The sequence below is a fragment of the Beta vulgaris genome, chromosome 3 (assembly GCF_026745355.1).
Source record: "Beta vulgaris subsp. vulgaris cultivar EL10 chromosome 3, EL10.2, whole genome shotgun sequence".
NCBI lineage: Eukaryota > Viridiplantae > Streptophyta > Magnoliopsida > Caryophyllales > Amaranthaceae > Beta > Beta vulgaris.
The window spans coordinates 5,251,645-5,268,591 of record NC_079204.1 but is presented as its reverse complement, the minus strand read 5'-3'; the positions used below and the strand labels follow the sequence as shown (position 1 = coordinate 5,268,591).

Genomic DNA, 16,947 nt, shown 5'->3' with positions numbered 1-16,947 from the left:
CCCTGTGGTGGTATTGGCGTCCCTCCCCTCCCCCGTTGTCGCGTCCGGGTGTTCGTCCCTTTCCAGTTCCCTTCCTCGGATGTGTGTCGGTCCATTTCCCTTGTCTATGCCGGGCACCCCTTTCCCATCCCCTCCCCTGTTTGTGTCGGGCTTCACCTCCCTTCCCCCGCCTCTATTTCTTTTCGGGCTCCCTGTTTCCCATTCCCTTCGTTGTGTCAGGCTCCCCTTTCCCCCGACTCTGTCGGGCTCCTCTTTCCCCTCCTCATCCCTGCTTGTGTCGGGCTTCCCTTTCTCCTCCCCTTCTCCTCTGGTTGATGGGATTTCACACTAGTTATGTTCAATGTTAGTATGTTGGGTTTTCTCTTAATATGTGCGTTAAATCTCCATATAGTAGGAGTAAGTTGTGTTTTTCAAATTAATAATGTTGTTGTTAACATGTTTACCATACATTTTTACTAACCAAATAAGACAAGAAAAAAAGACCAAAATGAAACGTGGATAATATCCTTGAAAAAAAGGAAGATTATAAGTATATATCTTTAATATTTGGATTGGATAAGATAAGATACCCACCTAAATCCCTTTCCACTACTCTTAGTGTCTTCTACCCCTTTCCAATGGAAAGTTTTATTTGATTCTCATTCATTATCATAACATGGAGTATAAAACATAATGCGAGTCCTAGAATCTTCAAAAAAAATTCCATGCACACAAACATATGGCTATTTAAAACGCCAATAACTTTATATAATCTTACAAAGAAGAGTACGTCTTGAGCATAATAACATATTATAACTTATTATGTAACATGAATAACGACATAAATTTCAACAAAAAATGACCTAAACTATACAAAATAATGGCATGAATTTCATGTCATTTGTCATTCATTTTATGTTATTTGAGTTTTATAGCTAAAGAATTAATACGTAGTTTGTGAATTATTACACCATGAATCATGATATAACGGTTACACTAAAAAATTTGTGTAAGAGAAACATGATGAGTATGATTAGCCGGGTTTTGTCAAGTTCGAAGCATATTCTAATCTACGCTTACGATTTCATGATTTGTTGTATCATATCCATTTGATATTTTGATGGAAGATTATGACATGATTCTCTCCCGAATCAAATTAAAGACGAGACTCCTAAATCTTGGGCTTTGCTATTGACTCGAATACTCTCGTCGATGTGTGCTAAGTTGTTTGTTGTACTAAGTACAATTGTACAAATTTTCATTTGCGATCAATCAAACATTTTTCTACATTTTAACATGGAATCTAGAAGTAGATTTTCACGAGAATGGCAAATTTGAAAAATGCAACTTATTGATCGAGATAGTATAAGTTTAGGAAATTGATCTCAAGGAAAAGGATTGTGTGTAACTATCTTTTAAGGGCCGATATTTATGAATAATTTTAATTTTTTCCAAAACAGAAATTCATTAATTGAAAGCCGGCGCAATGTACAATAGATATTAAAGAAAAATAAGATACAATTAAACAATGTTAAATCACATTCGTATTCAAATAAACTACAATAAACCAGATCGAGCAATACAACAACCCTCTTATATTTGCTGAATCAAGTAGCTATTATTTCTGTCAACCTTTATGCTCAGTGTAATAATTAACCCGAAACTTTAGACCATTTGTATATTTCTCACTTGCCCTACTATAAGATTGTAATTGGATCTTCTATATACCAATATAACTGGTTACAAGCCAATGTCTTAGAACTACTTTTGTTAGACCTTCTAGAGAACATCAAAAATAAAAGTATACCCGAACTGCAATTGAATTTTATCAAAATTTTGGTTCTCCCTTCACAAAGGAGCGACCCCTTTCCCTTTCCCCTTAACCATCAATAATCCTTTAGTTGCTTGGGAGTCGTCTTCAATCAACTCTTTCAAACTCAAATTCAATGGTTCCGCTAGAAATTCTTCTCCAGTAGCTGGAATTATCATCAGCAACCACTTAAGCGACCTCATCCAAACACGCAATTTCAACCTTAGTTCCACTTCAGCATTCATTGTCAGAGCTTTTGCTCTTCACCAAGGCACACACTTTTGGCATTTAACATAAATTTACATATATCATCATTAAAAGCGATAACTTTATGTTCATCAACGTTGTCAAAGGTATTCGGGTTATTCCATGGCAAATAATTAATAGCACGAAGGATATCAAACTTATATTTAACCAATTCAATAGTTAGCAGCTCACCTATATTTCTCGAGAAGCAAATCGAGCTGCCCAATTGAATTTTTACATTGGTTATCTAGTTACATCACCTTTTATTGTTACTCGTAAATAATAATTCTTCACTTTCTTCTATCCGAATGTATATATAAGCAAATGTTTATATTTCGAAAAGATAATGGATAAGTCTACCAATCATATTATAAACTTAGAAGGTTATTAAATATATATATAAGCCAAGATACAAAATTATCAATAATGAAAACTTCCTTTTACTCCCTTCGTCCCAATTTAGTTGCCACATTTGCTTTATCACAGTTTATGAGATGCAACTTCAAACACCAATATTTTGAGTTACAGATATGAAAAAATTATAAAAATTATATATTTGGAAAATACAAATTGGGACGAATCAAACAAGATCCAACAATGACTATTTTTTTCTTATGTATATGAAGTAAAAGATAGTCAAAATTATGACGTAAATAGTGCCTGCGGTCAAAATATAGCAACTAAATTGGAACACAAGAAGTAAACAATATTCTACAAATTACAAATGTTCATATCTCAACGTAATACTTCCTCTGTTTCTAAATAAGTGCAACATTTCTTGTTTTCACGTTTGCCAATGCATTATTTTAACCATTAATATCTTCAATTATCAATAAGTAAAAATTATAAAAGTTGATATCAAAAAAATTCACGTTCAGACGAATCTAACAAGATCCCACATGACTATGTTTTTCCTAAAATGTAAATCACCAAAGCTAATTAAAGTTCAAACTGTGAATAGTAAACACTATGCAAATGTTGCACTTATTTAGAAACGGAGGAAGTATATCTGATTTGTCTGTCATATAGTGGTTCACTCGGCTCGACGTGGGGCCTGAGTTTAAGGGTGTTTGACCTTTTGTCTTTGTTGGGTGGATACAAAGATACGTACGCTCATCTATTCATGAAACATACATAGGATCTAGCCATCTGCCCATCTTTCTTACATTTACTGAAATAACTGTATAAATCTAGGCATCTAGCTATATTGTGTACATCGTTGCATTACCTTTCTTTCGTTTCTTTTTTTGTGATAAAATATACTCCATGAACAAAGGCGGAGTTAAGCCAACTTATCATGCTACCTCCCGCCTTTATTAATTTGCCCGTATTTCTTTTTGGAATGTCCTTTATTAGTTTACCCGTTTCTTTTGTTACTGTTTTTGGAATATGACCACTAACTTTCCATCACACATACATTCAACTTTAACATAAAATAATAGTTTATCTTTCTTTTATTTCCCACAACATTGTTTCTCCTAAAACTTTGTGCAAAAAAACCGGGTAAATCCCCTCACTTGTGAGTGTCCTTAGAAATTCAGAGCCAATTGGAAAGGTCAAAGCAATAATCCTCTTAGGGGCTGGACATCGTGTCGAGGTAAATCTTTATCCAATAGCGATCAAATACCCAGTTTAGACGAGACCCGCAACCTGGGCTCTGATACCATGTTAATTTTTAGATTATTCGAAAATGGGCTTGGATAACCCAATAAGGAGGAGGAGAGTTTAGCCCACTTACAAGTTAGGAGGTTCCATCCTAAAACCAATTGATGATAGGAGGAGTAACTCCTAATCTTATAAAGTGGTTTATTCTCTCCTCTTTCTTTAATGCGGGAGACTCACAAGTGGACTTTCAATGATTTTCAACAATAACATTATACATAATAAAATTTTATCTTATATATTGTTGAAAAAAATAACCAGAGTGACTATAAAAACGAGAGATAAGTATTTAATAAACCTTTCATCTACATATTAGATAATTTGACTAATCTCATAATATTTTTCTAGATCTGCTACTGCTGATTATGTAGAACTCCCAACTTAAAAGTTAGGTAAAACCTAATTCACTAAGAAAGCATGAAAAGATAGAAACGAGGAAGCGATATATATCAAGATGGAACCATTGTGAACAATTGAGCATGTATGCAAGTGTGTAGGCTCATACTAATTACTATTTCATCCGTTTTGAAATAAAACGATACGTTTTTATCTTTTACATAAGAATTTTTCGAGGAAAATATTTAATTTGTAGAACGAAGGAAGTATAACCATTAGTTTCTTTAATAGGTATTTTCGACATAATTGTTCGAGGAATTTAACTTTTATACCCCCCAGTCTCCTTCTTTCCCCCTTTACCCTTTTGCCTTTACGTGCATGCGTGAGACTTCTAGTTCTGTGCTACACAAGATTCATGGTCTTCTAAAAAAATATCAAGATCAACATTTTTTCTATGGATTCTCACACCATTAAAGTTTAAACGACCTAAAAAATTCTATAACAATGTTAATTTGGAAAACACATAAAACAAAAAGGTTCTATATAACAAAACTACAGAGTACTGATTTCTTGTAGGCATTAGAGTGTTTTTCATCTTTGTCGTTACTCAATTTGTTTTGTATATTAAACTTGCTTTAAAAAGGTTATGTCATGGAATTTTATTGTATTTTGTTATAAAATAATTACGTATGATATTGTAATATCACGTAGTTCAATGATTAAGACTTTAATTTAATAATGTTGAAATTTGAGGGTCAAGGGTCTAAATCTCATAATGTATATGTGTATGAATAAGGGATTTGTTAAATGATTGAGTACACCACATTTCACATATAAATTTGTTAGGATTTAGGAACACTTATAAGATATAGATATTTAGATTATCATATAACAATCAGACTTAAATTACAAAAGAATGAAAAGATACACAATTTGATGGTAGAATGATAATACAATTCCTCCTATACACAACTCTTTGGAACATTAAAAAGAAAAACATCATGTCATCACTTTTATAGTGTCGTGTCAACAAGTAAAGATAATAAGGTGACACGTAGAGAGCTTCAATTGTTATTCGCACGTTAATTAATTTAAGTAATACTTAAAGATGACCTATATATGTAGTGCATGAATGATTTATTACTTCTACGTTGCATGGCCAATTTTCTTTGCAACTCGTACTAAAAATAATTTATTATAAACTTAATTACGAACTGGTTATGTTAAGGTTTAAAAATTGTCACATAAGAATTTAAAGAGACAAACAAAATTCTGTATTGGTATCTTCTTTAAATTTACCAAGTGAATTAGTTGATATTTAAAATTCTCATTTAATTAATATCCTCTATTCTAAATATGTTTCAAAATATACTTTTGGCTTGAATTGTATGAAAGAGGGTCACAGTCTTTTTAGGAAATCTCTTGTATTTTTTTTGTCGAACCTCTTGGAATCATTATGTAAAAGTAGCCTCTTTCTGCAAAATCTAGAATCAAACTTATTACTTTGTCCAGTTTTATACAAAGGTATGTACAGTTAGTGTCCTTTTTTGGTGTCAAATGGTCAAAATTATTAATTAAGTAGCTGTTAATCAATATTATAGTATTAAGAAAAATCAAAATTGGAACATCACGTGAGGATTAGTCGTGATTTATAAGAAAGATTCAAGCCTACGAAATTGTGTATCTTGTTTGATTAAGTTCAACCAACAAATATATTCTTGTTCAAGGAATGTTTGCTAATTAGATCCAAATATATAGCTTAATTATCAAGATACTTCTAAGTTACACAGCTGTGTACCCAGTGAAGGAGAATATTTATTGACAAATATGTAGCTTGGTGTTTTTTTTGCCATCTTTCTACTCTATTGTACAGTATATATGTTTTACACTGCTATTTATTACTTCAATTTTGGTAAATATATATCCAACTTGTAACATATATAAATATAAGGTTTTATTGAAAATCTTTATATTAATCCTTCGAACATTTCAAATATATATTGACTTAATTGTTACTGAGGTTACCTTATACTTAAAATGTAATAAGTAGGTATGATTTGGTCTATTTCCAATCGTAAATGAAATGAGACAACGCAGGGATCCATATATATGTAAACATAGACACATAGTATCTATTTAAAAGACGCTCGAGTAACCCCTTCTAATTGATTTTCCTTTGGGATTAACCCCTTCTAATTGATTTTCCTTTGGGATTTGAAACTTGTTTTATTCTGATCCTTTCGATTTCTCTATCGAAGATGTGTACATAGCCACGGCCAACTCATTGATTGACAGTAACCCTAGACCCTTCTTCCTCTCATTTTTTTTTGGGGGTCAGAAGAGTTCGCCAATTATCCGAGTCTTGATTGATAATCCGTTTTTATTTTTGTCGAATATAAATAGAGAAGTGATGATAGGTTCATTACATTCAAAGAAGCTATTCAAGAATAAATGGAATTCTTCTTCCTTTCTAACACTAGAATATTTAAATGTTAAAAGGTAAAATAATTAGTTCCTAATGATTTTTGATTGAACCTCCAGTTGTTCTCTCTCCAATAGCACTCAGGCGAGGACCGCTCGGCTAGGGCGCGCCAGAGGAGCTTCGGGTGACTTGTTAGGGCTGTCGAAGCTCTGCCCTTTGCAATGTGAACATTGTATAATAATGAATCATTGGTATCCCCTTTCCCTACATATGCACGCGATCCCTAATACACCTTGTTGGTTTGTTAGGGTTTTACTAGTTTAGGTGACTTCTCTGTCAAATCAACAACTTGGCTTGCGCATGTTATCCATTCGATTTCTTTTTTGTTGAACAAGAGGTAAGACCCTCCAGCTTATCGTTTCCCATGACCTTTCATTGGATCTGGAAAATCGGTATTGCTCTAAAAATTCAAAATTTCATATTACAACTTCTTCATAGATCATAATGCATGGTCTTCCTTTAATGTTAATTTTACAAGAAAAAAATAAAAGAAAATACTAATAATTCCTTATGTTCTCTTTGCTAATCGAGTGTTAAGAGTATAACCCCACTTATTTTACCCAATCCTAGAATATTGGACTTCTACTCTTATAAATCCAATCATAATAACTATTATATATCTAGAGCAATGTTTGAATTCCTTCTATTCTCATCCTCAAGTTTTTTGTTTGGTGAGCTACATTTGGAAAAGAAGTAATTTTTTTATTTGTGAAACTAGCTCGATTAATATTGATAGGATCTACTACAAAGTTTGTTGTCTGCGTCAGGATTATTGGACTGCTCGTACAATTTCTATAACAATTTCCTCCTTTCTGCGCCCCTCAATAGTTTGTGTTGATTGTTCCCCCACCCGGATGCTATAATATTGATAGCTAGGTCATATGGAAATCTTTTAGCATTTGAGAAATAGCCTTCTCCTAGCAAAACTCGAAATATCAAGAAGCTCGATCTATATTGAAGGCGATAGTCAAGTGGTGATTCGAATTTTTCAAGACCTTTATTCTTGTCCACGGATTATTCAAATTCTCATTGATAATATTTAATCGTTTTTCGATCAGTTTACTATTTCCTCCATTGATCACATTTTCGAAGACAATCAATGAAGTTGCCGATTATTTCTCTAAAAAGGGATCACACTGTATTTTCAAGAAAGGGTTTTGCTCAAATTTAGAATTTTGAAAGTGGTAATGATTATTAAAGTAAATCACTTTGTGGCTAGAAAATTCATGTTGTAATTATATGTATATTATTTTGGTGGCCATAATTGGAAGGTGAACATAATTTTCCCTTCCCATCAAAATTTATACATACTTCACCATAAGAAGTAAACGACACAATCAAAGACTAAATAAGGTTGTATGTAAATATTCATCCAATGGAGATTCTTGATTTCGTTTTTGGCGTACGTGGGACGACGTACTCACACATGTAACTAATTATATTCTTCGTCCGTTTCTTTTTACTTGCAACAGTTTGACTTTTACGCTGTTCACCAACTCTACTTAGTTTATATTTGGTAATTTATAGTTAAGGAAAAACATATTCATGTGGGATCTTGTTAGATTCGTTTGAATGTATATTTTCTGAATGTATACTTTTTATAATTTTTATTTATCGGTAATTAAATTTATTGATGGTTGAAATTATGCATTGGCAAGCGTGAAAGTCAAATTGTTGCAAGTAAAAAGAAACAGAGGAAGTATGTTCTAGGGCCATTGTGGAGATTTATAGGCCCTAATCAAAAATAAAAATTGGGCTCTTTCTTCCTAGTTTATTAATGAGAAAAAAGACCATAAGTTTTCATAGAGAACTAGTTTTTTTGGCCCGGACGATGCCTCAGGTCAGTTACAATAAACAAATATGTTATTATTTTTTTATTTCATCATTTATTTTCCTACTTTTCGTATTTTTTAGTCATTAAAAAATGAAGAATTCACATCACGACGTGATAAGTAATTTTTTTTTAAAGCTTCGAGTTTGAAAACAATACCTTAAATCAATATTCTCTTGTAAGTTACATAATAAGAGTGGTAGAGATGTACTCACTCTGTTTTTTTTAATTGCTATATTTTCTTAAATGGTTGTTTCTTTTTAATTGCTATATTTTCCTTATTTGGGGTACTTGTCCACCATAAAGTAATATTTTTATATTTGTTTCTCCTTTTTCCACCCAAGAATACTACTTTTTCAAAAAAATTTATTATTTTAAATTAAATGGATCAAAAAGTACACTCCAAAAAGTTTGAAGTGACATTGCATAAATTATTGTGCATACAACAATGTAGCCATAAAAAAAATGGAGGGAGTATATATACTTGTTAAGGCCTTGTTTGGTTGACAAAACAAATCATGGGAAGTGCAAATTCCCAGGAAGTAGAAGTATATGAAGTTGTTTGGTTGGCAAAACCATGGGAATTTGCACTTCCTAGGAAGTTCTACTTCCTCCAAAATGGAGGAAGTTACTTACTTAGGTCCCTAGGTAAGTAGAGCTTCCCATAGGAAGTTCTACTCCCATTATCAACCAAACACAATTTTACACTTCCTAGGAATTTCAAATACATGGAAAAAATAACTTCCTAGGAAGTATGACTTCCTATATACAACCAAACAAGGCCTAAGTCTTTTTAGTTAACTACAATTATTACAAGACTTTATCATATTTTACTTGAAACATTAAACAACAAAGTCATAGTGTATTGATGGTTAAGCTCTTATTTTTCATTTCAAATGTCATGTGTTTGATATCTTGCGCTTACACATTTTTTTAAAAGTGAGGAGTACACATGAACATAAAGCATTTGCGTTAGAAATTTGAGGAGAGTGACACATGGCACATATACTTTCTTTCGCACGCTTTTTAATATATTTGTATAGATAGAAAGAATCAATACTAAATTGATGGATTAGCTTTAATTTTGATAATTATGAAAAAAAAAATGACAATGTTTGGTGGAAGAAGTAAAAAAGTTAAGACATGGAAGGTTGGATTTTTTGTGGAAGAGAATGAGTAAGATAATAGTTCAAAGCGTGAATTATGGATCAGAGTCAGGAGAATGGATATGTGGAGTGTTCGCCTTACAAAGCATCAGAATTTTTCAAATGGACCCGTTTTGGACATGAATTTGTAGGATACGAATTATCTGGATCCAGGTCCTATTTTTCCAGACACGTTGGATCCAGGCCAGATATGGATCCAACGTCCGAAACTGAAACTGGATCCGAGTCATTATTAACCCTACTCCAAATCCAAACTGTTATCATCCCTAGTTATGAGTTTCCAACCTGAAATAATTAAAGGTAATAAGTGGAGCAGCCACTAGCTTACATGCATGTTAGTCGATCTCAATGTTCTTTGGTAATAAGTAGAATAACTAACATCACAATTGCTCTAATATCCCCTTTAAGCAATAAAAATTTCAACATAAATTTTGTACTCATATCGTGGAAATTAAAGCTATCTAAGGACATGAAAGATCAGCAAAAATATCACTCTATTGTAGAAGAGAGAATAATATAGAGAATAATTCATGCATAAGGGCACTGATTTCTCATCCTATAACCAATAAACTACAAGAATAGTCTAATGGATATATATAATATTTTTATTTGTATATTTCAATGCTTATGTAAGTATATATATCTATAAGTTTTACCTACGTCGTATCTTAGATTTTCCCCCGAGCAATATAGGATAGTATATATAGTAGTGTTAGTATCACCTTTGATCATTGAGGCCATCGGATCGAGTCTCATCCTTATAAGAGGGATCCCAAACTCCATTTACTTACAAGAGTCTTCAACCTACCTTTAAAAAAAGGCAAAATTGACCTCAAAACCACAAACTATGGTGCATTTGCACCTAACAACGAACTTTGACTAGTAGCCAAAACACCACCGTTTATAGGCTTGTGTGCAACGCGTATCATAAACGACGCTGGAGACGATGAATCCTCATTAATTTATTAATTTTTCCCAATTTCTCTATTTTTCTTAGCCTGAACACCCCCAAACTACGACATGGGTACACATAGGACCACAAACTTTGACTAGTAGTCAAAATATCACGAACTATTGAACTTGGTGCAACGCGTGTTATTAATGATACCTAATGTAAGTGTTTTGACCGACTATTAGCCAAATCGTAGCTCATAGTAGCGTTTATACGAAAAATATGGAACTTGAAATGGAAATAAAGGCCCTAAAAGTTAAAATAGGAGCTTGAAGCAGCAAAGAAAGACAAAAAAAAAACTTACTTCCGATGTCATTTTGATATGCATTGTACCAAGTCCGATAGTTCATGATATTTTGGCTATTAAGCCAAAGTTTGTGGTACTACACGCACCCAAGTCATAATTTGTTGAAAAAAACAATAAAATAATGAGGATTCACCGTCTGAGAAAATGGTGCTTCGACTTTATTTATGATATGCGTTGCACCTAAACTGATAATTGATGGTGTTTCGACTACTAGTCAAAATTCAAGGTGTTGGGTGCACAAGTACCATAGTTTGTTGTGTTGAGACTATTTTTACTGATAAGTTGTGTTGATTTTTTGCCCAAATACATGCAGCTTTTTTATAGCAACATGTTTCAAATTTATCCTCCTTTTACGTACATACCCTTTTTTTTCTTGTGTACTAAACAAATATACAAAAAAAAAAAATCTACTTGTAGGGGACTATTAAGCAAGAAAAAAATATTAATTAAAAATAATTGTTCTTTCTCCAAACTCCTAGGCTAATGACTTAAGCCTTGAGCCCCAAGTAAAAAAAAAATGATCATATAAAAACACACACAAAAAGTAAAATAAGAAAACAAAACCTTGGTGTTAGCAATTACTTATCATTTGGTCCAAAAATTGTAGCTTTCTCGTTCAGAACACCCATGTCCATACACATGAGACACTTCCTCAACTTGCCTCTTGCGGCCTTTTGCCTTATTCATGAGTTGCGTAATGTCATAACTCCTAAGTGACCTCAGTACTCAGTAGTGAAAATTTGAAGAAAACTATTAATCGTTCTTCATCCATCTCAATATATTGGCCACAAGCTCTTGCATAGGAAAATAAATTAATTAATAAAAAAAGGCTCTATATGCAGACTTAATCGTGTAATCGCCCTTCTTGTCTAGATCCCAAAAAAGTCAATCAGGGGAGAATTATTGTACTTAGTGGGATGTTTAATTAATATTCGTTTTTGTTCGAAAGATAGAAATAGTTGTTCAATCATGTTTTTGTCCCAGGACCTCGAGATAGGGTGGACGACGAAGCCCTAGTCTTTGTCGCCGAAGCTTCGACCCCTCACCATGGCCTCATTTTTGCTATCAATCTTGACATCGACAATCTAATGATCAAAGGAGATAATCTACTTGTCATCAACGCTATCAAAGACACCTGGGAAGCACCGTGACAAATCCAGATGATCATCAGAGATATCCAACTTCTTCTCCAACGATTCCACTCCTGCCAGATCGCCCATGTTTTTCGAGAAGCTAATAGAGCGACTGATTGGATGACGAATGTTGGCCACCTTGTTCAGTCTCCTTTTACTATAAATCTTTGTAATGCTCCATCTCTTTCTAGAATTCTTGTAACAGATACATTAAATGTTCCAATCGAGCAAAAGGTCTCTTAATTTTTTTTTATCTTACCAATTTCTTTGTACTCGCTCCGTCCCAAAATATAGTTCCTGTTTTATTTTGCATAGTCTCCAAGACGTACCTTTGACCTACGATATCTTCTTTTTTTATTAATAAAAAATATAAAAAGTTGATATTACGAATTTACACATTGAAAAGAAGCTAACAAGACCCCTCATGAATATATTTTTTTTGTATACATTAGTAAGAAAATTTGGTCAAAGTTTTTAAAATTTGACTCCCAAAATAGAAATGGAAACTATATTTTGGAACGGATGGAGTATAAAAAAAAATATACGAATACGTAGGTTGGTCCACCCATTTTGAAATTTCACACGCGCTAGCAGCCTAGCACCTCAATAAAATCCTACAACCGTTGGTTGATGAGCGTGAATATCAGGCAGATTTAAATGTAACGTCTTAGTGGAAAACAAGAAATACAGAAAGGCCGTACATTTCAAACCGAATTATAAATGGCGGTAAATTCTAGGTTGCCCGCCACGTTAGTTCTAGCTGTAAAAAGTTAAATATTCATAATTTTCTTTATGGGTTTAGCCAGCAAAAAATGCACTGGTTTAAAATCAATTTTTTCTCCAATTTAAATTATCATATATCTACAACGAAAATCATCATCAATTATATGCTCAAGTAATCGTAACAAGAGTTGTAATGCTATTATGTGAACTCCTTTTTTTTTTTTTGTGCAATATTGTGTGAATATAAATTGCATGGTTTGATAGCTATTCATTTAATTTTAATTTGTCGCTATAACTAAATTTGAATGTATGAATTATTTATCAATTATTGAGAGTGTAATTTTGACTCTTACAAGGTAGAATCATAAAATCTTTTGATATTTGCTTTGTGAAACACTAAGATTTTAGTATACATATGATTTATAAGTAAATTCTCATTCATAAATACCCCTTTTATGATCAAGAGTATTAATTTTTTATTTTGTTGAATTGATTTTTTTAGTTGCTTTAGGGCCTGTTTTCTCCGGCATAAAACAACTGAACTGAACTGAATTGAATTAAACTGAACTAAAATAAATTGAACTGAATTGAGCTAAATTGAACTAAAAATAAGTTAGAGAGAATAGACCTTTAGTTTATTAATCTCTCAATCAACCAAATTGAATCGTCGAGGTTCAGTTACAACTTGTATTTGTACGTTTTCACATTGTGGTTTCTTAAGGAAACAAGACAGTGCCTTTTTTCCTTTTAAAAAGAACCTAAACAAAACAATTATTAGCTCGATTTCCTAACATATTAGTCTAATTTCATTCCTAAAATGTCATTTATATTGTCTTATTATTATTCAACCTAATTCAACTTCTTTTTGTGTGTAGATAGAGCCACAAAGACAAGCGATTTAGACAACATTCAATCCCATGTATTAGATACCACCTCCCAAGACTTGATCCAACATAACTTAAATCAACTTTCGTATGAATCAAATCAACATACCTAATTATTCATTTCATATAGCATAAAGGTTCAATAATTAAGTACCTACTAAAAAAGGATAAATGATCAGCCAAATAAATTCGTGCAAAGCTACAATTCAGTACATTGTTACACCTACCCACTGAATAGACTACTCAAAACTAATAAAATATTAAAAATTATTAATTATATAAACAGCTAAATTCCATTGTCACGACATTTAACAGTCTTTATTAATTGTGAGTAGTCTATCTATCCAATAACTATACAATTTTTTTTTCCCACAATTCAACACGACAATCACATATTAACCAACTAACCAAGGATGAAGCCACTAGCAAGTGATAACCCCTCCACATCATAAATCTTGCTAATTAGCCATCAAAACTAATTAAATTAACCCTTTGCATTGAAGTATTAAATTTTTACTAATTGAATATTCATCCTACTACATGAGAAGGGAAGTAATGAGTTATGAGTGAAGAGTGATGAGAATTTTTGACCGACAAGTTAAAACGAAGAAGGCCGGGCATCTTGGGCCTCACGTGATAGGGCAACACATAAACCAATGTAAACAAAAAAAACACACACACACAAAAAAAAAACACAAAAAATTAACATTAAATGTTTTAGCTGACTCAGCTGTAACTATCAACCTCTTCACTACCCAGTTGTAGACTTTGGACCTTCTCTTATTGGATCTCTCTTTCCATCATCTGACACGTGTCCAAATCATGTCCATTCATTTGTTCTATGCGGCGGTTCGTATTGTATTCCTTTATTTACTTCACCGTGATCTTCGCCTCCCCGTCACCGCTATGTGACTGTAGCTTCTCTCCTCCCTTGCTTATTTTAACAAAATACTTTCTTAAATTAGATTAGATATTTTTTTGCCTCCCTTGTTCACCCAATTAAAAAAAAAGGTAATAAATAAAAAATTAGGATTCTAGTAATTTGCGTTTTCCAATTTCGGCTGATGGGATCCTATATAAAACCCAAGTTAAGTGTGACTTGCTTACCTCCTCTTATTGTTGTTGCTCATTATTTTCTCTCTCATTGAATAGTTAGTTGTTGCTCTTTCCTAAAAATTTGTTGGGGTTTAACAAAGTCATTTGGAAAATTACATCTTTCTTTATACTTCCTTCTTTAAACCCATTTTTTTTTTCTTCGTCCATTGAATCTTTCAACCTTATTCACTTCCCTTTTTCTGAGATTTTGGAGCCCTGTATTAATATACGCCATATTTCAACACCTCAACCACCCCCTTCTTATTTTTCCACACTTGCTTCCTCCTGAAAAAAAAGTTTCATAAACAAACGAAGATTGTTTGAACAATCTTTGGTTCACAACCTCTCCTTCCATATATCCATCTTTTAATCAATCAATAATCTTAATGCGAAGAAGAGAAAATCAGTGAGAAAAAAAAAACAATTAAGAATGATGGATTATACAAATATGTTATGTCCGGTGAAATATACCGAGCATCGTAGAGTAACTAAAAAGCACAACTCTGTCAAAGCATTGAAAAAATCATCATCATGTACTAAACCACCGAGAGTGGTCCGTGTCTCGGTGGTGGACAACGATGCTACTGACTCATCGAGTGATGAAGAGTCAGAGCTTTTTGGCCGCCATCGAGTGCGGAGGTATTTGAACGAGATAGTCATCGAACCGGCTTTATCAGCTACTGCTGCAACACCACCTCCAACACTCGCACAAGCTGTTGTGACCCCTTCTTGTAATGCTAAGAAGGGCGGTTCAAAAAAGAAGTCGACAAATACAGGAACTGCAACACAAGGAGCCACACTGACCACCACAGGTGGAGTCAGGAAGTTTAGAGGAGTTCGTCAACGGCCGTGGGGAAAATGGGCGGCTGAGATTCGAGACCCTGCGAGACGAGTACGTCTCTGGCTTGGTACTTACGACACCGCTGAAGAAGCTGCAATGGTTTACGACAACGCCGCTATTAAACTCCGTGGTCCTGATGCGCTTACCAACTTCGCCACTCCTCCACCGCGTGAACCACCTCCTCCGGTGGTTGTTGAACCACACGCACCATCAACCTCTGGTGGTTATGAATCTGGTGACGAGTCCGTTTCTCACAACATCCTCTGCTCTCCTACCTCTGTTCTCCACTTTCGTGGTGGTTCGACAGACGAGGATACATTCCGGTTCAAACAAGATGACAATGAAAGCCTTCCTCCTCCGATTCAAGAATCTAGCTTGAGTGTGAGCAATAGTATTATCAGTAATAGCAGTAGTAGTTCTGGTTTGGAAGAATGTCAAGGTGAATCTTCGTCAACAATTGGTGATTTCCTAGATACGCCGTTTTTGAATGATTTCTTTAACTTTGAGTCACCTGAGCCGATGATCTTTGAAGATTCTAAACCAATGGAAAATCTGTTTACAATCTACGATGAAAATGATCAACTTCTTCAACATCAGTTTGATGATTTTGGAGATATGTTCGTTGATTCGTTTATCGATGATTTAGATTTTAATACGATGGATAATAGTAACAACAATTATTCATCGTCAAATTTGTTACAAGTAGATGATTATTTTCAAGATATCAACGATATTTTTGCATCTGATCCTCTTGTAGCGTTGTAGTTCAAAAAGAACAACAAAAAAATCGAAAAAGATAGAATGAGGACAGAGATTGAGAAAACTCATCTTTTTCCGACCGATTAATCAATCGGCAAGTTTTGTACCGGCGGCAAGTAATAGTAGTAGTTTTTATTTTATTATTATTTTATATATAATATATATATAAATTTTTGTTAAGTGGTTGATTAGTAAGTAGTAGTAATATTCTCTGTTGGAAAATATAGCGGGGAATTTGAGTGTTAGAGGAATAATAATAAGTTATGGAGTAATTATTTAGGCTTTTGATTTTTTTTTTTTTGATGATGAGTTGTACACAATAATTCAATTTTGGTTGAAAAAAAGGAATTGCCGATTTCAATTTGTTTCCTATTATTCACTAATTTCTTTAGAGTTTTTGCTTGATTTTTTACCATCTTTGGTTTTGTTTCTTTTTGACTCATTATTTGCCTTAATATTCATGTACCATTGCTCATTGGTGATTTTTATGTAAACAAAAAAAAAAGTTATTCATGTTTTACATCACCTCGTCTTTATATCATCAAGAGGTGTTTTTCTCGTTTGATTATATCGTTACTCTTTGTGACTTATTACACTATAAGTGACATTCTACCTTTATATGAAGTATGAAAGTCAAATTTATCACATAATATGTTCTTTCGTTGTCTTCATTTGACACCATATTTTGTTTTTTATAGATTAAACCAATTTCTTCAGATTGAAACGTGTAAATTTTATATT

General features: G+C 33.1%; 1 protein-coding gene across 1 annotated transcript; it reads left to right on the top strand.

The window, feature by feature from the left end:
* The first annotated feature begins 14,605 nt into the window (after positions 1-14,605).
* Positions 14,606-16,585, top strand: LOC104888301 (ethylene-responsive transcription factor CRF4). Its single transcript, XM_010673227.4, has one exon. It carries the CDS (start codon positions 15,037-15,039, stop codon positions 16,210-16,212), a length of 1,176 nt encoding a protein of 391 aa, XP_010671529.1. The 5' UTR covers positions 14,606-15,036; the 3' UTR covers positions 16,213-16,585.
* Positions 16,586-16,947: the final 362 nt, after the last annotated feature.

What these genes read in the sequence shown, in the direction of transcription:
- LOC104888301 (XM_010673227.4), top strand. Translation starts at nt 15,037, where the DNA reads ATGATGGATTATACAAATATGTTATGTCCGGTGAAATATACCGAGCAT.